The sequence below is a fragment of the Trachypithecus francoisi genome, unplaced genomic scaffold (assembly GCF_009764315.1).
Source record: "Trachypithecus francoisi isolate TF-2019V2 unplaced genomic scaffold, Tfra_2.0 Lachesis_group3, whole genome shotgun sequence".
Classification (NCBI taxonomy): domain Eukaryota; kingdom Metazoa; phylum Chordata; class Mammalia; order Primates; family Cercopithecidae; genus Trachypithecus; species Trachypithecus francoisi.
In genome coordinates, this window is record NW_022681468.1 from 121785884 (window position 1) to 121810367 (window position 24484).

General features: G+C 39.3%; 1 protein-coding gene across 20 annotated transcripts in view; it reads right to left on the bottom strand.

Moving 5' to 3' along the window:
* Window positions 1-24484, bottom strand: part of MAP2K5 (mitogen-activated protein kinase kinase 5) — a 268342-nt gene that overhangs the window by 219315 nt on the left and 24543 nt on the right. For all 20 annotated transcript variants that reach the window (XM_033189635.1, XM_033189627.1, XM_033189632.1 and 17 more), the window contains 3 exons: window positions 8634-8703; window positions 3654-3694; window positions 2667-2734 (listed from right to left, as the gene is read on the bottom strand). In XM_033189635.1, the coding sequence (XP_033045526.1) occupies window positions 2667-2734; window positions 3654-3694; window positions 8634-8703 (179 nt within the window). The remainder of the gene's footprint in view (window positions 1-2666; window positions 2735-3653; window positions 3695-8633; window positions 8704-24484) is intronic.

Here is a 24484-nt window from a genome sequence, read left to right on the forward strand (position 1 = left end):
ACGTGATTCCTAATACAGCTTCATCAATCTTTCTAACACCAGTGGTAGATAGATGGAAAGTTTAATCATCCTAATTTACAGAAGGATAAAGCTAAGTAGTTTAGGAAAGGCCTTGCCTTGGCAGCGGGACTTGAATTCAGTAATTATGGCCTAGGAACACCAAGTGGATTAGTAAACTCAGTTTAATAAACAGTCAATCACCTAAGGCAAAAGAAAAAACAACCCATGCTTTGAGAGCAATAGAGGAAAATACTGTTTCATTCATTACGCTAGTATCTGGCTATCAACTTTGGTTAAAAAAAAAAAAAGAAAAACAAAAAAGAAAAAATTGTATCCTGGCAATTTCTTTGTGAGTCATTTTACTCAATATTTCATTCATCCGCATGTTCATGGTGACCTAAGCTATCCAAAAATCACTCTTAAAAACATTTTAAGGCCAGCTGTGGTGGCTCATGACTGTAATTACAACACTTTGGAAGGTCAAAGTGAGAAAACTGCTTGAGCCAGGAGTTTGAGACTAGCCTAGGCAACACAGTGAGAACCCATCTCTACAAAAGAAATAAAAAAATTTTTAAAAAATGCCTAGCCAGGCATTGTGGTGCAGGCCCATAGTCCCAGCTACTTGGGAGGCTGAGGTGGAAGGACCACTTGAGCCCAGGAGGTCAAGGTTGCAGCAAGCTGTGATTGCACCACTGCACTCTAACTGGACAAGAGAGCAAGACCCCATCTCTAAAAAAGTAGTAAAATAAAATAAAAACATTTTAAAATTTAAATGTGTTACGACTGTAACTTGAGTATGACACCTGAAGAGAGACACTGAGATATTCAAAGAAGAGTAAAAGGATGAGGGGACTAGAAGTAATGTCATATCAGAAAAGATGAAAGAGCTGGGAGAATTTAGTCCAGAGGCAAGATGTAAAAGAAATGCAAGTATATTCACACATACATTCATTCATTCAAACATGATTGACTATAACCTATATGGCAAGCATCATGCTGGGAACTGGAACTTTGTCAATGAATATGCTACAGTCACTGCCCTCAAGGAGTACAGAATCTACTGGAAGACAGAGGTGATTATAATACAATGTGCTCACTGCCACAATACAAGGAAGCGTGGGGATATCATAGGAATTCCTACAGAGGTCCCTGGGGTGCACTGGGAGATGGGTAGTAATCAGGGACAGTTTTCAGAAGAAGATAATTTAGCCTTCAAAGATAACCAAGGTTAGCCAGACTGAAGGTCAAGGTGAGGATGAAAAGAAACAGGAAAATGTGCAGGCCCAGTAGAGAGAAGAAAGTGGTCCATTCAGGGCACTACGTGTTCACAGCAAAGCTGGAATGTCAGGTGGGATGCCGCGGAGAGGCAGGTCAACAAGCTGGAGTACACAGAACACCCATATGTGAAGGGCCACTGCTCATCTGCTGTGGAGGTTACACTTCATCTTGAAAGCATGAAGAACAGTGAAGTTTTAAAGTAGGGAATGACTGCAGCTCAGGACTGTGCACTGGCAAGGTGGCTCCAGCTGCAGGGTGGAGGAGGGGCTCAATGGGGCAAGAACGGAGGGAGCAGACTCTCAGGAGGCTGTGGCAGCGATGTGGAGAGCCAGAACCACCCACACAGCAGCAGGGATGCTGGTGAGTAGAAAGACTCAGAGCTACTCAGAAGGTAGAACCCACAAGTGTGGGGACTGACAGGGTGTGGCACTGAGGGAGGCCTAGGAAGCAGTGAAGGAGGACTGACAGGTTATCTGGAGTTAGCAATAGACTGGATATGGGAGAATGTACTCAGACAGAAAATCTAGAACTGTGTTTGGAGGGAAGACCATTGGAAGAGCTGTTCCCCTGGAAGAGGGAACAACCACGTTCTGAGGGCTTAACTAAAATGTTATGAGTGGGTGCTATAGAAAGACAAATCCCAGCTCACAAAAAGAGCCTTCTGAGATACAGCCGAATAAAAAAGGGAAGGAGCTGCCTTGGCTGATAAAGTGCATTCCTCCAACAGGGATGTTCAGGAAGAGGTTTGAAGACCATTTGGCAAGGAGTAGGGAGTCAAACATCAAAAGAGGGCAGGATTAGATGGGAGCTTCTGCTCATTCGCCACACCACAGGCAGAAAATCTTTTAAAAACATAGGGCTGGCCACATCCCTGTCCTACTAAAAGCCCTCTAACTGCTCGCCAGTGCAACTGAGAGGAAAATTCAAACATGACAGGGCCTACGAGGCCCCGTGTGATGAGTCCTGTCTACCTCCTTAGCTCCTATCACTCCTATTGCTCTCTCATCTCCTCTCTCCAAATCCCTTCCCCAACCCAGCACCTCTCCCTGTGCTCCAGCCAAACTGGCCTATTCACAAACATGCTGAGCTTCTTCTCCACCTCAGGGCCTTCACCTACCCTCTTCCCTCTGTGTGAAACACCCTTCTCTGCTTCTTGACGTACTTCTCATCCTTCAGGTCAAAACAGAAACATCACTCTCCCCAGGCAGCCTTCTCTGAGCACCCAGTCTAAATCTAAACATTCACCTTTCCATATGAGGTCCTTTCTCTTTGGTCAATATGTAGCTAGGTTATCTCACTGGTCAAATTTCTTTCTAGCTTCTTTCCCACCTCACCCCAACTCTGTAGATAAATCACATCAAGGGCACACTTCACTAGATTGCTCTCACCTATTGCTTGGAAGTGAATCTGAGACTGCTGGGCTGCTGTGTTGAGAGGGTCCAGCCCGAGTATTCACCTAAAAGTAAAGAAAGAATCTTGATCAGTCTTGTGTTCTGAGGACACAGTTCTAATTAACCTATAATTTGCCACAAATTTCTCATTTCACTATGAAGGTTAATTAGCTTGTTGCTAGACAGACCCACGGTTGGAGTCTATTCAGTATATAGGTTACAAAACCGTATAACCCATACATTACATAATATTCTATTCCTGTCATTATTCCATTAAATATTTAAACAGTGATGAAAAAGGAGAGATAAACAGTGTGAAAATCCAACTCACTGTCTAGAATACATATAAAAACAGTATGTTCAAAAAGTACATTAAGAATATACTCAGGGGTTAGTAGTGAACCTCAAGTTACATCCTTCTAGCTCTGCAACCAAGCAGAACACTGTATGTAGAATGTTTCTTATTCACTAAAAAATTAGGTCCAAATAATTAATTATTAAATATTTGAGCCTAATACAAAAGCCAGCTTTTCTTTCAGATGTGAAGCCCTAAACAGAAATCCAGAATTCAAAATAGACAGAATGAAAAGATATGTGCTAGATATATGTTTCTAGCATAAATATGTCAAAAGGAGGGTATTCCATGTGCAATATGCTTATGTGCTTAATTAATCACTGAAATGAAGTCTATATTCTTACTAAAATCTTTGTAGATACCAGCATCTAGGATTATCCTGAAGACACTGACCAACAAAACAATTCCAAATAATTGAAAATACAGTACTAAACCCCCAGTATGCAAATATATACACATACTGAGCAAATACTACAGATGAATCCCCCTCCACCTCCCATTTAAAAAAAAAAATAAAAAGATCGCTTGTCAGAGCTTGAGAAAGTGCAGTTTTATTTGACATTTCAATAAGTGGAACACAGCATTACAAATCCATCTAACTTTACTGAAACAATTATTGAAATTCGTACCTTCAGGCCATGTATGTTCCGTTCCCCAGGAGGCTTGCAGGCTGAAACAGTAATTGACTAAATTGTAGAACACATCAGGGCCATTTACAAATTTGCTCAAAATGAATCGTTTAAAAAGAAATGAGGGTGACACCAAAATTAGCAGAGAGAAATGATTGAAAAGTGGCTCCCAAGACCCAAAGTGGGAATTATGAACCAGGGTTTTAACTTGCAGGAGTGAGCATTTATAAATGCAAAGAGCTTTCTGACACCACCTCATATAAATTCCAATTTCTGCTTAAAACATATAAAAACCAAGTTAACTGAGCTAAAATGATTAGATTCCTTTCATAATTCAAATTTCTGCAATCTGTCCTCATTCTATTACATTGTATATCTGCTAGCACTTAAAACTACTTTGAAAAGAGCTAAGGGATTCTTTTGCAGGGGAGGGGGTGAGAAAAGGATCTTTTAATGCCAAAAAGATTGCTAGAGATTCTATGATGGAACATTCTAGTTTGAATACTACTTTGCACAGCCATAAGCAGTCAAATGTATTAAAATACAGACATATAACTAATTTTATTACATTTCTTACAAATCTTGACATGTGCTAAGATTTAGTCCTAGAGATAAGGTAGTACCAGGAAAAAAGAATATTAATTTCCTGACACCATCTTGAGTTACAGGTTAGTACTTTTCTAATTCAGCAAATGCTGCTTCAACAAATGTGTTAAAAATACAAAAGCCTCCTGCCCATGTTATAGATATGAAAACTATAGTTCCCTACAAATTGTATTTTAAGGGGCCGTCAATTTTGATTGATTGTTTGGGGATGGATTAATTTGATGTTTTTTTCTTTTGTCCCTCTCTCAGATGTACATGTCTTTTTCCTGTTTCTGACTACAAGAAATAGAGCCGTTTAATAACAAGAAGATGTGGGTAATGACTGGGCGCAATGGCTCATGCCTGTAATCCCAGCACTTTGGGAGGCTGAGGTGGGCCGATCATGAGGTCAAGAGATCAAGACCATCCTGGTCAATATGGTTAAACCCCGTCTCTACCTAAAATACAAAAATTAGCTGGGCGTGGTGGCGGGTGCCTGTAATCCCAGCTACTTGGGAGGCTGAGGCAAGAGAATCGTTTGAACCCGGAAGGCGGAGGTTGCAGTGAGCTGAGATCGCACCACTGCACTCCAGCCTGGTGACAGAGTGAGATTCTGTCTCAAAAAAAAAAAAAAAAAAAAAAAGGAGAAGATATGGGTAATAATTACAAAACACTTCAGTTGCTTTCATTTTGTATATTTCAAATATATGCAAATTTATTATGTTATTTTTCCTAGAAAATATATCTAAACCATAACAAAATGTTTTTACTTGCCTTTCTAAAATGCACTAAAATTAAGACACAAAATCTTCTTTCCTTAAAATGGAAATTAACCTTTTGAACTACAGTCACATGCATTTGATGCCTGGTCCTTGAGGGACCATCAATACTTCCTAAGACAACACTTCAAAATATTTCCACTGAAGTAAGCAGTGCATTCATAAATTTCCTTTAAACAAAGTCGCTAGCCAAGGAATCAGAGACAAACGTCAACTCTTATCTCTAACCTTAATATCTGCCTCACTCCTCAATTGACTTCTCAAACTTTTATAACTGTAGATGTAAACAGCAGTCAAAAAACCCAGTAACCTCCTATTTCCTAAAGTTATCGGGTCAGGAATTACTGTAAAGCTAGTCAATGTTCGCACTTATTAATATTTAACATATCTTTTAACAATAGAGAGGACTCAGCCATGACCTGGGAGTTACTATCCAAGCCAACTGTGCTACTTGGAATGAGGAGAACATGTTATTAGATCAGAATTATGGCCAGGCATGGTGGTTCATGCCTTTAATCCCAGCACTTGGAGAGGTGGCAGTGGGAGGACTGCTTGACCTCAGGAGTTTGACACCAGCCTGGGCAACATTGTAATACTCTGTCTCTATTGAAAAATAAAAAAACTTTGCCCAGCATGGTAGCACATGCCTATAGTCCCAGCTACTCAGGAGCTGAGGCAGGAGAAATGCTTAGCCTGGGAAGATAAAGGTTGCAGTGAGCATGCACTGCACGCCAGCCTGGGTGATAGAGTGAGACTCTGTCTCCAAAAAAAAAAACCAAAACGGAAACAATTATTTTCTCCTATCCTTCCTACTTGTTCAGTCTAAAGATTCTTTTTAAGGTCTGAGGGCCTCTAACCAACTAGGTAGACATAGGAAATATACCCAGTATGTCTACATGTTGATTATGTAAATTTGCATAATTTCACTTATCTACATATGATAAAATGTACATTCGATGTAGATAGGTAGCAAAAAGCAAAAGACTACCAAAAACTAGAAACAATTATACCATAGCATATTTAAAAACTACAGAAATAAAAAGACAGTCTCATATTCTGAAATATTTAAATTTGGCTTAGAAAGACTATGTTTAACAATTTATTGCAACCTAGTGGGTTTTATGATAAGACTACATGTGACAATGACATCTCATATATTTTCCTTCTTTAAGAATCCTCTCCCCATACTATACTCTTGTCTCCACTCCAAAACAAGCCCTCCAAACTACTCCCATGCACACTCTAATTATATTTTAATATATATGCCTTTCCATTTTAATCACATTATAATTTAAATGAAATTCTTACTCAAAGGGCATAGTAAGCACTTATAAGCTGTGTGACTCTGAAGTTACTTAACCTCTCTGAACCTCAATATTCTCATCCATAAATTGGAAACAATAATACCTAATAGGCAGAACTATCAGGAAGATTACAGATGATGACGCGTAAAGCAATATCAATGCCTTAACAGAGCAGACATCTAAAAATGGTTGTGATTATCATGGGAAGAAGCATAATGGGATGAACAGTGAGAATGACAGGACTGCTCACAAAATGAAAGAAAACAAACAACCCACAACATTGGAAGTATGTTTCTTTCTTTCTTTTTTTTTTTTTGAGACAGGGCATTGCTGTGTCACTCAGGCTGGAGTACAGCGGCACAAACATGGCTCACTGTAGCCTCAACCTCTTGGGCTCAAGCCATCCTCTCACCTCAGCCCACCAAGTAGCTGGGACAACAGGAGTATGCCACTACACCTGGCTAATTTTTGTATTTTTTTTGGCACAGACAGGGTTTTGACATGTTGCCCGGGCTGGTCTCAAACTCTTGAGCTCAAGCAATCCGCCTGCCTTAGCTTCCCAAAATGCTGAGATTACAGGCATGAACCACTGTGCCCTGCCTGGAAGTATATCTCTCCAGGATACTGCAACTAGGGTTTTCTATGGCAGAGCTATAATGTCAGTAGAGAAATTAATAGAAATTTTCAGTTTGTAAAATAGTATTCCTCGTGAAGAAAGAATTTTGAAACTTGCCCAAATTCTCCAGTCACTACAAACATTAAGATATAATCTATCTCCTGGCCAGGCGCGATGGCTCATACCTGTAATCCCAGCACTTTGGGAGGCCAAGGGAGCGGATCACGAGGTCAGAATATCAAGACCATCCTGGCCAACATGGTGAAACCGTGTCTCTACTAAAAATACAAAAATTAGCTGGGTGTGGTGGCATGAGCCTGTAATCCCAGCTACTCAGGAGGCTGAGGCAGGAGAATCGCTTGAACCAGGGAGTCAGAGGTTGCAGTGAGCCGAGATTGCACCACTGCACTCCAGCCTGGTGGCAGAGCAAGACTCTGTCTCAAACAAACAAAAAAAAGAAATAATTTACATCCTAATCATTGGCCTAATAAACGGAAATAGCAACATTTCTTTCTTTTTTTCTGTTTTGGTGGTTATTCTTCAAGTACAACAGAAGTGGATTAATCACAATCCTTATTTTGAACTATTACTGGCCTTAAATAGCCCAACTGTACTTACTTAGCATTTAATAAGTTATTAGTAATATACTAAGCACTCCCGATTCTGCTGCCCACACATATGCTAAAAGAGCAATATTATTCTTGAACCCAGATCTTCTTGAGGGTTGGCCAAGCCAGCTGCCTTTGGAGACTTTATCAGTGCAAATAGGAGCCTACTGGTTAATTGAGCCATTCAAACTTCAGAGAGTTACAGGTAATGAAAGTCTAGAATGTTTAATTGGAAAACTCATACCATGATTATTTGTACAGTATCAGTTAACGAAGGTAAGTTTAACTTTTAATTATTTCAATTAAGTTATTTCTAGAAGGGTTACTTAGAGAATTTCCTTATCTGTTCCATTAGTTAGAAAACATGGATTCCAAGTGGGGCAATGTATAATGGGTGAAAGACTTAATGGTTTATATAATTAAACTGTTCTTTTTCACCATTATTCAAATTTTGAGGGAACATTTATACGCGGTTGAACAATCATATCTGATACAAGGATAGTACTGCCAAACCTAAAAGGGAAAAAGAAAATTATCTGACCAAGTGATTCACTGAAACTTACTCTCATCAGCTCTTATTTTTGGAGATAATCAAATTTCCATTTATGAAGAATTTCAACTATTTAGAAAATACCTCCTCAAAAAAACAGACACCAAACATTCCGCCAAAATTTCTCTCCTAACACCTCAGTAAATCTTAGCTTCTGCGCTAGCTAAAAGCTTTCTCCTCAATCGCAGCTCTGGCCACCATCATGAGCCACAGTTTGTAAATATCCAGGATTAAAGTCATTCATTTGCCTTGGTTTAGAAACCATGCGGACCCCCAAAGAGTTCTTTAAGCTAATGTAAGCATGTACTTCAAAAACAAAAAACAATCTAGTTAGTTTAATTTACTCTAGTAAATTAGATATTTTATCTGCCATAACTATAATATGGCCTGCAATCCCCATGATAATGAATACTTCTTTTGTTTTTCAAATTAAGAGCTAAACATCATGTTATGTGCATTTAAACCTTTGGAAAACATAACTGTTGATGAAACAGTTTACTGAAATAATCATTGTTGATTAGAATTTGCTCAACATTACCTCTTGGAAATATCTGCAGAGGCTCTATTAACTGTCCATTTACTTGCTGTTCCATTACTGTGGAATAATACTGCAAAGAGATTATAGAAAGAGATTACTCAGTAATGTATGAATACTGGAACAGACACTTAGTGGTTGTTTAATTCACAGTACTTTTGTAAATTGCTGGTATAAACATATCAGCCTTGAGAATACTTTTCCCCTACCGGCACATCAAAATGACTATAGTGAATATTTAGGATTGAAAGTCCAGTATGTTAGCCTTCACCCTGGCATTTATCTTTAAAAGTGTTGATTAAGACTTTATATTAGTATTTAATGTAAATTAAATAATATAAAATATTTGAAAATTATATATATTTAAACAACACATAAAGCATTTTAGTGGAATTTCCCAAATTGCCTCTTGCTCTTTTTCCCTGGATTTTGCAAAGCAAAATGAAGAAACTTCACATTGGGCTTGGACCTACACGCCAGTTAATCAAACATTATTCACATTTGTGTATGAAATGCACAGATAATGGAAATCTAAATTACAGAGACTGTGGAAACAGCAAACAAAATATGACCCATCCAAAGATGACAGGATTAACAGGATAAAAAGGTAGCCTAGTTTCAAGCAAACATACCCTTATGCTTTAGCCTTATAAACACTTTAGTACAGACCAAATTGCACTGTAAAATTCTGCACACAAAAAATAAAGTTCTAAGTGAAAAAGCTTTCACATTCCTTAGTAAACACAAATTATTCAGTAGGTTGTACTGTGGTTTGATTACCACTTCTTTCAATTCGCTAATTTGTGAGCATATGTCCACCTAACTTGGAGATGGCTTCTGTGCTCTCACATCTTATAATGCTTGACAAATAACAAGTGACGCTCTTGGTGGAAAAATATCCACAATGAAAACTGCTGATTTTATGTTTTGAGGAGCTGTCAAAGAGCAGAACACCCTTTTCATCCTCGCTGTTTCTATATTAAAAACATGTCCATATTATTTAAATACTATATGTTTAGGAAATCTTTCCTTGATTATCATTGTTTCCTGACATTCTTTAAAACTTTCTTTTTTTAGCAGACATCACGTTTCTTCCTATTGCTTTTATGTACATTAAAATTATTACAAGAGCAAGGTTTTTTTTTTTTTTCCTCTTGAAAATAAAGGGGAGCTATAAAATTCCACATCATTTTGGGAATCACAAGTTAATACATCTAAGGCTGTTTGCACTAATAACAAATAAAGTGAAGGTGGATGTTGGATAGCTATGGACTGTGTACCCAGCTCTCCAAAGGGTTTCAAACTGTAAAGGAAGTGATTCTCTCCTTCTACGGACATAAAAACTTATATACATACAGCATAAACATATGAAACATATGCTCTGGAATATACACTAAGGCAAACGTCTTTCAGGAGATTCTGTTCCTTAAAACCACAGAAATACAGCACTCGCCATTACTCAGTGATGACAAGTAAATGAAATATCAATCATGTAGGCTGTCAACCTTTTGGGACAGCAATAACTGTTAACAAGTAGTCTGGAAAAATTGTCCGAAAATGACTTGTCCTCGGCACACAAGTATTTGAGGTTTCCATGGAAAATTAAGATGCCAGTGGCTATTTGGAACATTGCTCAGGTATTCTTTTTAATGGGAAATTTGCCGGTTATTGATCCACAGCATGTACCCCCTTGCTTCTGGAAGGCTGCAAGCAACTTTCCAATCAGTGGCTGTCAAAAAAATTACTGCCTTTTTGTACTGATACAAGACAACAGCAGTGGTTGTGTTCTCCTATAGTTAATGCTTTTCTTTAATTAACTGCTATGTACAATAGGCTAGTAATTTCAGTTACTACTTTGCCATTGTCCTAGAAATCAAGACAAATAAAATATCCTTATGCTTTATCTAACAAGTTAATTATAGAGATGTCTAAAACTGGTGCTTGGGGTCAAGTTTGAAAACAAATAACCTCAAATGTAAAGGGTCAGAACAGGTGCAATGCATTTTTTTCCTACTATAAAACCTTGCATGCATGAAATTGACCTGCTTTCCAGCTTTATTTATTTACCTCACAGAATAAATAAATAAATAAAAATGGTTTTCCTTTCATTTTAAGTCTGTTCCAAATCAACTGGCAAACTATATACACTTTTATAATCATTGTGAGAATTTTTAACTCATCTATAAACATCTCTCTGTACCACGATTAACATAGTCACAGCAATGATGTTGAGTATGCCACTTAACAGTTTCTCTATAGCGAGTAGTTAGGTTGTATTTTTTGTTTTTTATATTTCCTCTAAATCCAAGTGTATTTTCTCCTGCTGTACTACTCCATTTAATCTGTATCTGTATTAATAGAGAAGCTTATGTTCTACATAGCAAAGTAATTCACCATCAAGGACATGCTGTAAAGGGAGGTAATCAAACCCATAGTGCGGGCCCTACACAACTGATCCTTGAGGAACAGCCACCAACAAGGCACTAGGCCTAGAAACTCAGCCTACCGCCTATAGAGCATTCTCCATGAGGTAAGGATAAAATGCAGGGCCATGCATGGTACCTCTTGGCACAGAGCAGTCCTGACCGGCCACTAGGTCCATGCTACTCAGTGAGATGAGCAAGGCACATGAAGGAATCAGAGGGCTCAAACTCAGGAGCTTCATCACTAACTGTCGTCTCCAAGCATGTGACCTCCATGACGAAATGCTCACTGTGCCTCATGTTACTCATTTATAAAATCAAGACAGATCTACCCAGAGGATAGCTGTGAGGCTCACGTGGAAAAACAAAGACAGCAACTAATAAACTGCAAAAGAAATTGGGGTGTTCTTTCTTTTTTTTTTTTTTTTTGAGACAGAGTCTTGCTCTGTCACCCAGGCTGGAGTACAGTGGCACAGTCTTGGCTCACTGCAACCTACACCTCCCAGGTTCAAGCTATTCTCCTGCCTCAGCCTCCCAAGTAGTTGGGATTACAGGTGCCCGCCACCATGCCCAGCTAATTTTTGTATTTTTAGTAGGGATGGAGTTTTACTGTTTGCCAGGTTGGTCTCAAACTCCTGACCTCAGGTGATCCACCTGCCTTGGCCTCCCAAAGTGCTGGGATTACACGCGTGAGCCACCACACACGGACAGCAAATTGTTTTTAGATCTGGATCTATTAGTGTCATTTCTATATACTCTTCCTTTAAAGGGATTGTCTCCAATTTTGTTCTAAATAGTGATAAAATAAGCAGTAACGACCAAAACCAAAAGAAAAGAAAAAAACAAAGAAACAAACAGCAACGACCAAAAAAACACTCCTAAACCTTGTACACCAAGATACTGAACATAATAGCTTGGATAGAAATGTAACAAAGTAACCTTCATAATATTACTTGAAGTTATCCAAATAACTTCATCTTCACGTCTATAATCTTATCCTGGCATTTATTAGCCCTAACACAAAACTCTGCACATAGTAGGTGTTTAATAAATATTTACTGATTGAAATGGGGTTGAATTCTGAGTCTGCCACTCATTAACTTGTGTAGCCTTCAGGAAGACATTGAACTTTATTAAACATTAGTTTCCTAATATTTACCCTAATATATAGGGTTACGGTGAGGCTCAAAAATTAAACTGCAGCAATAAAATTAGTGAAGGCACTTGGTAAACCATAATGCATTACTAGTTAAGAAATTTAAAAGTACACCTCCTCATATTGAAACAATATTAAGCACACTTTCTATCTTAGAAGTGTTCCAGCACTTAAAAGTGCAGAAATAATTATATAGAGTAAGAAATATTGTTTTCAAACTGAATACATCAGCAGCAGTTATAAAAAGTGTTTTCGGGGAAAGGATTCCCTATTTAATAAATGGTGCTGGGAAAATTGGCTAGCCATAAGTAGAAAGCTGAAACTGGATCCTTTCCTTACTCCTTATACGAAAATTAATTCAAGATGGATTAGAGACTTAAATGTTAGACCTAATACCATAAAAACCCTAGAAGAAAACCTAGGTAGTACCATTCAGGACATAGGCATGGGCAAGGACTTCATGTCTAAAACACCAAAAGCAATGGCAGCAAAAGCCAAAATTGACAAATGGGATCTAATTAAACTAAAGAGCTTCTGCACAGCAAAAGAAACTACCATCAGAGTGAACAGGCAACCTACAGAATGGGAGAAAATTTTTGCAATCTACTCATCTGACAAAGGGCTGATATCCAGAATCTACAAAGAACTCAAACAAATTTACAAGAAAAAAACAAACAACTCCATCAAAAAGTGGGCAAAGGATATGAACAGACATTTCTCAAAAGAAGACATTCATACAGCCAACAGACACATGAAAAAATGCTTATCATCACTGGCCATCAGAGAGATGCAAATCAAAACCACAATGAGATACCATCTCACACCAGTTAGAATGGCAATCATTAAAAAGTCAGGAAACAACAGGTGCTGGAGAGGATGTGGAGAAATAGGAGCACTTTTACACTGTTGGTGGGATTGTAAACTAGTTCAACCATTATGGAAAACAGTATGGCAATTCCTCAAGGATCTAGAACTAGATGTACCATATGACCCAGCCATCCCACTACTGGGTATATACCCAAAGGATTAGAAATCATGCTGCTATAAAGACACATGCACACGTATGTTTATTGCGGCACTATTCACAATAGCAAAGACTTGGAATCAACCCAAATGTCCATCTGTGACAGACTGGATTAAGAAAATGTGGCACATATACACCATGGAATATATGCAGCCATAAAAAGGACGAGTTTGCGTCCTTTGTAGGGACATGGATGCAGCTGGAAACCATCATTCTTAGCAAACTATCACACGAACAGAAAACCAAACACCGCATGTTCTCACTCATAGGTGGGAACTGAACAATGAGATCACTTGGACTCGGGAAGGGGAACATCACACATCGGGGCCTATCATGGGGAGGGGGGAGGAGGGAGGGATTGCATTGGGAGTTATACCTGATATAAATGACGAATTGATGGGTGCTGATGAGTTGATGGGTGCAGCACACCAACATGGCACAAGTATACATATGTAACAAACCTGCACGTTATGCACATGTACCCTAGAACTTAAAGTATAATAAAAAAAAAAAAGTGTTTTCTCCTGTTATCCCTTGCATAATCTGTTACATGCAGTAACTGTAGCGATAATCAATAAGTTAACTGGGTAAAAGATTAATCAGTTTTGCAATTGCTAATGGAATCTCCAGTACTAGACTCAGATTAGTTTCAGAGTCCTTCTGAGCTGTTCTTCAAAATTCTTAAGCCATTTTAATAAGGATGTGACAAAGTTTAGTGTAGTTACCAAAAATCTAATTAATTTGAAACAGAGGGCCAGATTCAACAAGGGGATAACAAGTACAATTTTTTGCTTTGTTTTGTTTGCAAGTTTACTACAGTGTTCATATTTGTTATAAACCTAATTCTAATGCTAATGGCACAATTCAATCAATAATTACATTTTTTTCTTCATGGAAATCTGCCACATTTTTTTAAAAACTTGAGTTCTAAAATAGCACAGTTTAAGTTTATGAGGCACATATTTTCTATTAAGAAAGAAGGGTGGGCTCAGTGGCTCATGCCTGTAATCCCAGCACTTTGGAAGGCCAAGGCAGGCAGATCACCTGAGGTCAGGAGTTCGAGACCAGACTGACCAACATGGTGAAACCTTGTCTCTACTAAAAATACAAAAATTACCTGGGCGTGGTGGTGTACACCTGTAATCCTAGCTACTCAGGAGGCTGAGACAGGAGAATTGTTTGAACCCAGGAGGCGGAGGTTGCAGTGAGCCAAGATCGTGCCACTGCACTCCAGCCTGGGCGACAAGGCAAGACTCCATCTAAAAAAAAAAAAAAAGAGAGAGAGAAAGAAAGAAAAAAAGAAGAGAAAACAGAGACAGAGATAGAGACACAGGGAGAGAACTAACCCTCACTCATTGGATACCTATGTGTGTTAGGCTCAGTACTACATATCTATGTTTATTCACTTAGTTTCTTACAATCCTATCCCATTCTGTAAGTATCATCACCTTTATTTAACAGATGAAGCAAATGGTTTATCAGTAAACAAAAAAACAAACAAAAAAAGTACTCCTTTCATTCTAGGCCATGCCATGCACTCGAGGCATAAAATGTATATTTATTGCTTACAAGTTAAGAGGCAGGTTATCTCATATTTCTCATACCTCAAAACATTTACCTAAATAGGCAGGGTTACCTGGTAGACTGCTGAGCTGGTGAAGAGCTGTGGCTTCGCTCACACCCTGTGCAGGTTATGTTATGTCCCCCGATCTTTCAGAGTCTGGCGAAGCAGTGTGAGGACATCTGTGCTGATGGGTGACCTCTGGCTCTTTCTTTGGCAACTCCCCTCCCGCCACCCCCTCCACAGGTTTTCCTACCTCTCCTACTACTCCACTCGGTTTCCTGTAAGTGGTTATTACCCCGTTTCTCCTTTAAATGCAGGATTTCCCTTCCTGTTTTTCATTAACCTTCTCATTTTATACTCTCCTTGAGTTACTTCAGCCACTTCAAAGGTTTCAACTACCAGAGGAGTCACTGAGACTAACTATGAGCTGATGAATCACAAATCTTTATTTCCAGCCCAGATTTCTCTCCCAAGTTCTGAAACATACCCAGTTGGTTGTGCAGAGTCTCCTCCAATTCAACAGGTCCCAAATTGATTTCTTCTCCTATCCCCTCTCAGACCCTAGACCTGTCTTCTGCTGCCTGGGTTTATGGTCTCAGGAAATACCATCACTATGACCCTGTTTCCCAAAGCATCTCTCTTCTCTTCTCCCCCATATTCAATCACTAAATTTTATTTTATTTATTTATTTATTTTTTTGAGATGGAGTCTCACTCTGTCACCTAGGCTGGAGTCCAGTGGCGCGATCTCAGCTCACTGCAACCTCCACCTCCCAGGTTCAAATGATTCTCCTGCCTCAGCTCCCTGAGTAGCTGGGACTACAGGTGCCCACCACCACGCCCAGCTAATTTTTGTATTTTTAGTAGAGATGGGATTTCCCCATGTTGGCCAGGATGGTCTCGATCTCTTGACCTCGTGATTCACTTGCCTTGGCCTCCCAAAGTGCTGGGATTACAGATGTGAGCCACCGCACCGGGCCTTATTTTGTTTTTTTGAGACAGAGTCTTGCTCTATCACCCAGGCTGGAGTGCAATGGTGCAATCCTGGCTCAATACAACTTCCGCCTCCTGGGTTCAAGTGATTTTCCTGCCTCAGCCTCCCGAGTAGCTGATACTACAGGTGCCCCCACCATGCCCAGCTAATTTTTGTATTTTTAGTAGAGATGGGGTTGCACCATGTTGGCCAAGCTGGTCTCAAACTCCTGACCTCACGTGATCCACCCACCTTGGCCTCCCAAAGTGCTGGGATTACAGGCGTGTACCACCATGCTGGGCCTACTAAATTTTATTAACTTGACATCCTCCCTACTTCTCAAATCTGTTAACTTCTCATCAGTCCTGTGACCACCATTGTCTTTCACAGGGAACAGCCCCCTAAGTGGCTTCCATGCTTCATAATTTCTCTACCCCAAGCCACTCTTGAGAAATACTGTTATCAGAAAGGGATCCTTATCCATATCCCAAGAGATGGTTCTTGGATGTCATGCAAGAAAGAATTTGGGGTGATTCTACAAAGTAAAGTGAAAGCAAGTTTATTAAGAAAGTAAAGGAATAAAAGAATGGCTCCACCAATAAATCCAATCAGAGCTGGGTGTTCTCAAAAGTAAGAGGAGGAACACATCCAACTTAGGGACAATGCTTGTTTATATGTAAGATAACAAAGCAAAAAACCATATGGAGAAGATGCGCTGCACTACAAGGGCTGGTGACATAGGATTGTTCATCTTTGTGTAACTACTGTCTTCCACAAGAAGATATTATTTTTTAAAGACATAATCTTTAAAGCAAAACTTAGAATGCTTTTGTTCTTAAGATGTCAGGACATCAGGACATTTCCTGGGTCTGTTAAGTCCTGAGTCTGCTTGGCAAATGCTATTAACCTGTTCCCTTAACTCTAAACATCCTGTAACTAAGAATGCCTAACTTCCAGCAGGTCTCAGCCTCATTTTACCCAGCTTCCATTCAAAATGGAGTCTGATATGGTTTGGATTTATGTCCCTGCCCACAAATCTCATGTTGAATTGGAGCAGGGGTCCAGTGAGAGATTACTGGATTATGGAGGTGGATTTCTCCCTTGTTGTTCTCATGATAGTGAGTGAATTCTCACGAGATCTGATGGTTTAAAAGTGTGTGGCAACTCACCCACCCGCTACCCAACTGTCTCTCCTGCCACCCTGTGAAGAAGGTACTTGCTTCCCCTTTGTCTTCTGCCATGATTGTAAGTTTCCTGAGGCCTCCCCAGCCATGCAGAACTGTGTCAATTAAATCTCTTTTCTTTATAAATTACCCAGTCTCAAATAGCTCTTTATAGTAATGTTGTCAGAGGCATTCGAATCAGAGCAACTACATCTTGAGTGAGGGCTAGGAAAAATAAGGCTGGGACTTGCTGGGCTACATTCCCAGGAAATTAGGTATTCCGAGGCTCTAGATGTTTATGATGAAGGGAACAGATTGATAACGTTTACTAAACACGCCCAGATTCAGGAATGTCCTGATATCTTAATATCTTGAGAACAGAAGCATTCCTAATTTTGCTTTAAACATAATAATATCAGACCAGGCGCAGTGGCTCACACCTGTAATCCCAGCACTTTGGCAGGCCGAGGCAGGCGGATTACAAGGTCAGGAGATCAAGACCAGCCTGGCCAATATGGTGAAACCCTGTCTCTACTAAAAAAACAAAATTTAGTTGGGCATGATGGCAGGTGCCTGTAGTCTCAGGTACTCAGGAGGTTGAGGCAAGAGAATCGCTTGAACTTGGAAGGTGAGTTTGCAGTGAGCCGAGATCGCACCACTACACTCCAGCCTAGGCAACAGAGCAAGACTCTGTCTCAAAAAACAAACAAACAAACAAAAAGATAATATCAATTTTTGCAAAATATAGTAATTAAGAAAATGAATCCTTTATCACAAACCTTTGTAGCAGAGCACATCTCCCCATGATCCTTTTTTATCCTATACATAAACAAACATCATACCTAGGGTGGGCACATTCATCCTCCTACTTTCAGGAATGTCCCACTCTGTCTATGGAGTGAGTAGCTATTCTTTCACCACTTTCCTTTCTTAATAAACTTGCTTTCACTTTGCACTGTGGACTCACCCTGAATTCTTTCACACACAAGATCCAAGAACCCTCTTTTTGGGTCTGGATTGGAACCCCTTTCTGGTAACAGTATGAAAACAGACTAATACAGAGTTGCTATGGCTCAAATGCCTCTGACAATACGAGATATGATCATGTCACTTCCCTGTTCCCTCAAGCTAAGGCCCTCCATGGTCTAACCCACCTTCCTCCCAGCCTCATCTCCCACCCTCTCCCCCGTCACTGTCCGTACAGACTGAATCACAGGCAGCTCCTCCTGATTCACCAGGCATTCTTTAAATACACTGTTCTTTCTGCCCCAAACACCCTTCCTAGTCCCCTTGTCCTAACTTACTCCACCCGGACACCGCCCTCTTCACAAAGCCTTCTTGGTCCCCAAAGCTAGATTAGACACTTCTTGTGCTCATGGAGCACCTAATGCTTAGGTGTATTATATCATTTATCACTCTGCTTGGTAATTATGAGCTTCCTTGTCTTCCCCCACTGAATTCTGTTTCCTTTTTTATTAATCTCCCTGACTGGACCACGAGCTCCTAGAGGGCATGAACTGAATGCTCACTGCACCCCTACCACCTTGCACAGCGCTTGGCCAGAGAACTGCTATCCAATAAACATTTGCTGAATGAAAAAACTGATTGGATGAATGAGGAAACAAACCAGCAAGTGAGTGACCTCAGGCCCCAGCTCTCTATGGACTGGCTGTGTGACCTCAAGAAAGGCACACAATTGTTTACGCCTCTGTATCCTCTGCTGTAAAAATGGGGGAAAAAACCTGCCTTGCTCGCCTTATAAAGATGTTAAGAAGATCAAAATTAAAGGAGCTGGTATATGGGAAACCTTCTTAAAAAGTACTTGAAAAAAAATCTTGAAATAGGAAATGGTGCCTTGAATCTCTCATTTCCAAGTAAGAGTACATAGAATAAAAACGTTCATAACAATAGGGTGACACAGAAACCACAAAACAAGGCCACTGAGATATCTGGACAAAGTACAGTGGTAGAATTTAACTAACTGGTTTATGGAGATTGAGTCAGTATCCCCTCCCTTCCCCTCAATTAGTGCAGTAGTATAAATAATAAAGTAAATGGGTATTGTGGGGAACACTGTTTCTCTTTTGGAAATGCAACAAGGGCAGGGACCATACCTTGTATATTTTATTTCCTCTTATGCCAGAGGTATTAACCTGGGATCTATATGGGCTTTAGGAGATCCTTGAAGCTGGTGAAACACTGCATTATGTGAATTTTCTGGGGTAAAAAAATAAACAGCTTCCCACAGATCTTCAAAAAGGACTATGCCTTCAAAAACTTGAGAAATCACTGCCATATAATGCCTAGCACATTATAGACACTGCACAAATGTTTACAGGAAGAATCCAGAGAGGAACTGATATAGACATAGTAATGACTCTCATTGGTCATACCTTCTAATTTATTCAGCAGCAAGTCTCACGTACAGAGGAAATACCAGGCCTATTTATTATTCTTCCATACATTTATAACAGGACGGTTTCTCAAATCTCTCCTTAGCATGCCTAACAGACAACATAATTGGTACAGTATTTCACTTATAAGGAAGACTCATGCTGTCTTTTTCACACTAATGATAACATTTTCAGATTCCTGTTGTCAATACTGCAAGCATATCCTATTATATGTAGCTCAGTCAGTAATTACAGCAATAATCAATAAACTAACCAACTATTTGCAGTCCATAGTTAATTTATTAGTTTTCCCAGTGAAGAACCCAACAATCTTAACTCTATCAAATGGCTACAAATTCAATTATAACCCTACTCAGATGTGTCAGTAGTTACACCTTCTTTCAATTATTTCTCATACTTTACATTAAGAGGCGTTTCCTTTATGATGCTGACCTCTCACAAAGCACACAACTGCCCCAGTGGTCAAAAATAACATATGAAGCCAATCTATTCTGAATATCAAATTAATAGCTACATTTACTTACCTGGCTTCAGGCTCTGACTCCCTAATAACTCTTTGTTCCTGTCATGAGGAGACTACAATGTATACAAGCTCTTCCTCAGAAGACTCGACCGAGGGTCCACACATGGTCACAGATTGATTAGATGATAAGAAAGAAAATCACAATGTGAAGGTCACAGGGACCAACTCTGGGCCCTATTTATAGGCTCATGTTATTGGATGGAGGTATTTATTAATGACTTGAAAGTGAAAATGACAGCAAGTTGGCCAAGTTTAATGATAACACCATTTGGATAAAACCATAGAGGACTTTAAGGAGTTCCAGATAGTCTTAATAGAAGTTTGGGCAGCCAATAGCAGATGAAATTCAAATTGGCTAAGTTTAAGGTAATATGTGTTGGCAGAAGGAGTTTAAATTTGTATTCACCAACAGGCCCAAAATTTATGGGATCCTCTCAGCTGAAACTTTCAGAGTTATTGCGTTGGTTAGCTTGGGGTAGTGTCCACACTGACCTTTCACCTGATTTTTAGACTGTAGCAATTCTGCTATTCCTCTTAAAGCAGAAGTTTTAACAGTAGCTTCAGGGAACCTGACACTTAAATAAAACAGGACTATGCAGACAGCAAGCCAAATGAGACATTTTGTTATAAATAGGGTAAGCGGAACCCTCCACAGAGATGGAACTGAACTGGGAGTAGAGCCATATAAATGACAAAACGTTGGTGGTCCAAACCTCCTATTTCAGCGGTCCCCAGAGTGCCCCGTGCCACCAAGACCGAGGCCTGCTCACGCTTATCTTCTCCTTTGCTTCCAAGAGCCACATAATAAATACCTCGTTCTGATGCAAACTTGAATATGCTTCTGCTCCTTGCTTCCAAACAGACTCCAAGATAGATCACAACAGGGGCTAGAAGGGGTCACTACACTTTTATCACTATTTCAAGGGCATCCAAATGTTCCAAACAACACAGAGAAGTGAATTAAAATAATCTGCCTCTGAAAAAAAGTTTTCTTTTATGACTAGGATAAGAAAAACAAAACAAAAACTTTACTTACAGCTTGGAGCATGTCATTATTCGAGAAAATAAATTTCCAAAACAATTTATTTCCTTCAGTTTCTCTTTCTCATTTTTTTCACCATTTCTCCACCTTGCCTGAAGAATATACTATGTGATCAGTTGTTTGGATAAATTGCATTGAATTAGGAGACTAACCACTCATTGAAAGCTGAACTGATTTTGCACCTGCAAAGTTAAGTTCAAAGTTGAACCTATTTAATATGTGGCATGTTTGAAAGCACCATATGGAAAATGAGCTTCCTAACCTCTTTGCTCTTTAAAGAAAACTTCCTAATAAGGCCCTGATGTTATTAAATATTCAACTTCTAAATGGACAACAAATTTGGTAAACAAGGTAAAACACAGCCTTGTAGGTAAGGACAAAACCTTTAAACCTTCAGATGCCCACAGATTTTTTTGTTGTTGTTGTTTTTTGAGATGGAGTCTCACTCTGTCGCCCAGGCTGGAGTGCAGTGGTGCAATCTCGGCTCACTGCAACCTCCGCCTCCCAGGTTCAAGCAATTCTCCCGCCTCAGCCTCCCAATTTGTTGTATTTTTAGTAAAGATGCCACCACGCCTGGCTAATTTTTTGTATTTTTAGTAAAGATGGGGTTTCACAGTGTTAGTCAGGGTGGTCACGATCTCCTGACCTTGTGATCCGCCCACCTTAGCCTCCCAAAGTGCTGGGATTACAGGAGTGAGCCACCACGCCCAGCCAACAGAGTATTTTTTACATTTCTCTACAAACTCAAGTACAGTGACATTCTGGTAATAAGCATTATTTTTCACACTCAGGAAAAAGTAGTATTTGCAAAGCTGAGTGGGACTATAATAGATACCAAAACAAAAACCTTATTTAAAACAACCAGGAGCAAAGAGATTGAGAGTCTGTATCCAGGCCTTCCTTTTAATTAGCCATGTGACTTCCAACTGATTTCTGAATCTTCTATTCTCTGTGGGCCTCAATGTCCTTATTTATAAAATGAAAGAGTTAAACAAAACCTCTGTGGTTACCTTCCGACTCTACTTAAGTAACTGCATGATTTTAGAGGCAATGTCCAAGTTATGTATATTAGAATAAAGCCAATCATGTCCCAATTTACAAGGTGCTCCACGGGTGAAAAAATATTTTTCCCTCATAGTACTCAATGTCTAACAAGGTACACTGCGGTCAAATACACCAAAGGGAATACTTACACTTCCCTTAAATACAAGGATTCCTGTACTGAATATAATACAAGGTCTCATAATGGGAGGCATTACAGTAAAATGTATGCCATACTCTTCTGGCAATGTGGGAAAAAATGATATAAAGAGTGAGAATAGACAAAACGATGAAAATTATTTTTGTTAATACTGTGTTCCACTCACACAAGTCTCTCAATATTAAGAGAATCAGGTGTAATAAATTCCTAGACATAGGATTTAGCAGAAACAAATATAAATCTATTTACAAAAGCAAGATGTATTGGCTGAATTTCTCCATGAAAGGTCACCCAAAAGAAGAGGTTAACAGTAAAACAATCCCCTCCTAGAACTGGGGCTCCATAGAACCACCAGACAACAAACACAAAAAAATGGAAGGAAAAAAGCAGCACGCTATTTTCAGTATTTCTAGAAAACGAGAGGAGGAAACGAGAACAACAACAAAATAATTTAAACTACATTAAGGGAATATTTAATTAGCAATGATCAGGTATTTAGTTTTCAGAATATGTAGGTTGTATTTTTTTTCTAATAAAGCATTTCAAATTCTAATTAAAAAAATACTTTATGGAGGAATTAAAAAGATACAATAGTGTCAGAGGAAAAGCCATGATCCCAGAAGTGGAATATTCTAACAACATAACTTACAAGAAACTATGCTATAAAAACAGATTGTTGATTAACACAAACTCATAACAAAACGCAGAGCAGCTATCACAATGGTGCTGTAATAACACTTGGCTGCTGAAATCTTTCAATACATTAAATATCTCCTTGGAGACCAAATTACTTTACATTTTCTTAAAAGACAATTTATTATAGCTTTGTTTTCTTCTCATTATCTCTTAAAAATATATCTAATGAAGAAAAGAATACAACTTCTAAATAACTTATATAAAATGGTACTAATGTGTGACAACAGACTTTGGTTTAATATGTTGGTTATTATTTAACAGCACACAACAACCTATTGTCATGACAAATCCTTACCATAATACAATATTCCATGTGTCACATGTATCAAAAACCACTGTATGCCATTATTATGGCACTCATAAAATTAACAGCCTCAGGCTGCTAGCAATTTAAATAATTGATAAGTTTTCAATTAAAAAGGCAACATTTTCAGGTCTAATACAAAAATCTATTTAAATTACTGATAAAAATGTACACTTGTACTGGCCCAAAGCCAGAAAATGCTTGCATCCAAGGGGGAAAAAAATAATTCTTCAAGTTTCAACTCAGAGATGGCAAATTTGTTTTTATTCTTATGCAGAGATATAGGCCGTTTATTTACTTAACCTTTGTAATCAGCGAAAAAGAATGATTAAAGGACTAAAGGTAAAAGTGCCTCTATTTTTGCTTTCCCACATATGGCTTTTAAAGAAATACTAAGGTGACCACAGATTTACTGAATTCTATATGAAAAACTAAGCTCTTTTGGCTGGGTGCGGTGGCTCATGCCTATAATCCCAGCACTTTGAAAGGCTAAGGTGAGCAGATCACTTGAGATCAGGAATTCGGGACCAGCCTGGCCAACACGGCGAAATCCCATCTCTACCAAAAAATACAAAAATTAGCCGGGCGTGGCGGCGGGTGACTGTAATCCCAGCCACCCGGGAGGCTGAGGCATGAGAATCACTTGAACCCAGCCGAGATCAGGCTACTGCATTGCAGCCTAGGCGACAGAGTAAGACTTCATCTCATAAACAAAACAAAACCAAAAAAAAAAAAGCTTTTTGTAAAAAACAATAAAAATGTGGTAATCTGTCAGTATCTTCCCTGTGTCTTTACACAAAATCCTGACTCAAACTTCAGAGCCAAATTTAAATAACTGATAAGTTTTCAATTAAAAAGGCAACATTTTACAATGTCTACAAAATAAAGACCAATGCAAATCTGTAGGAACATGCTGGTAATTATGAGGACTACCAACCAAAACCTACTGTGAGGTTAGGTCCAAATGGTTCTCCTTAAATTTCAATCATGAGAACCAAGACAGATCAAAATGACAGCCAACCTGGCCAGGCACCTTGGCTCACACTTGTAATTCCAGCACTTCGGGAGGCTGAGGCAGGAGGACCACTTGAGACCAGGAGTTTGAGGCCAACCTGGGCAACAAAGCAAGACCCCATCCCTACAAAATTTTTTTTTTTTTTTTTTTTTGAGGCGGAGTCTCGCTCTGTCGCCCGGACTGGAGTGCAGTGGCCAGATCTCAGCTCACTGCAAGCTCTGCCTCCCGGGTTTACGCCATTCTCCTGCCTCAGCCTCCCGAGTAGCTGGGACTACAGGCGCCCGCCACCTCGCCCAGCTAGTTTTTGTATTTTTAGTAGAGACGGGGTTTCACCGTGTTAGCCAGGATGGTCTCGAT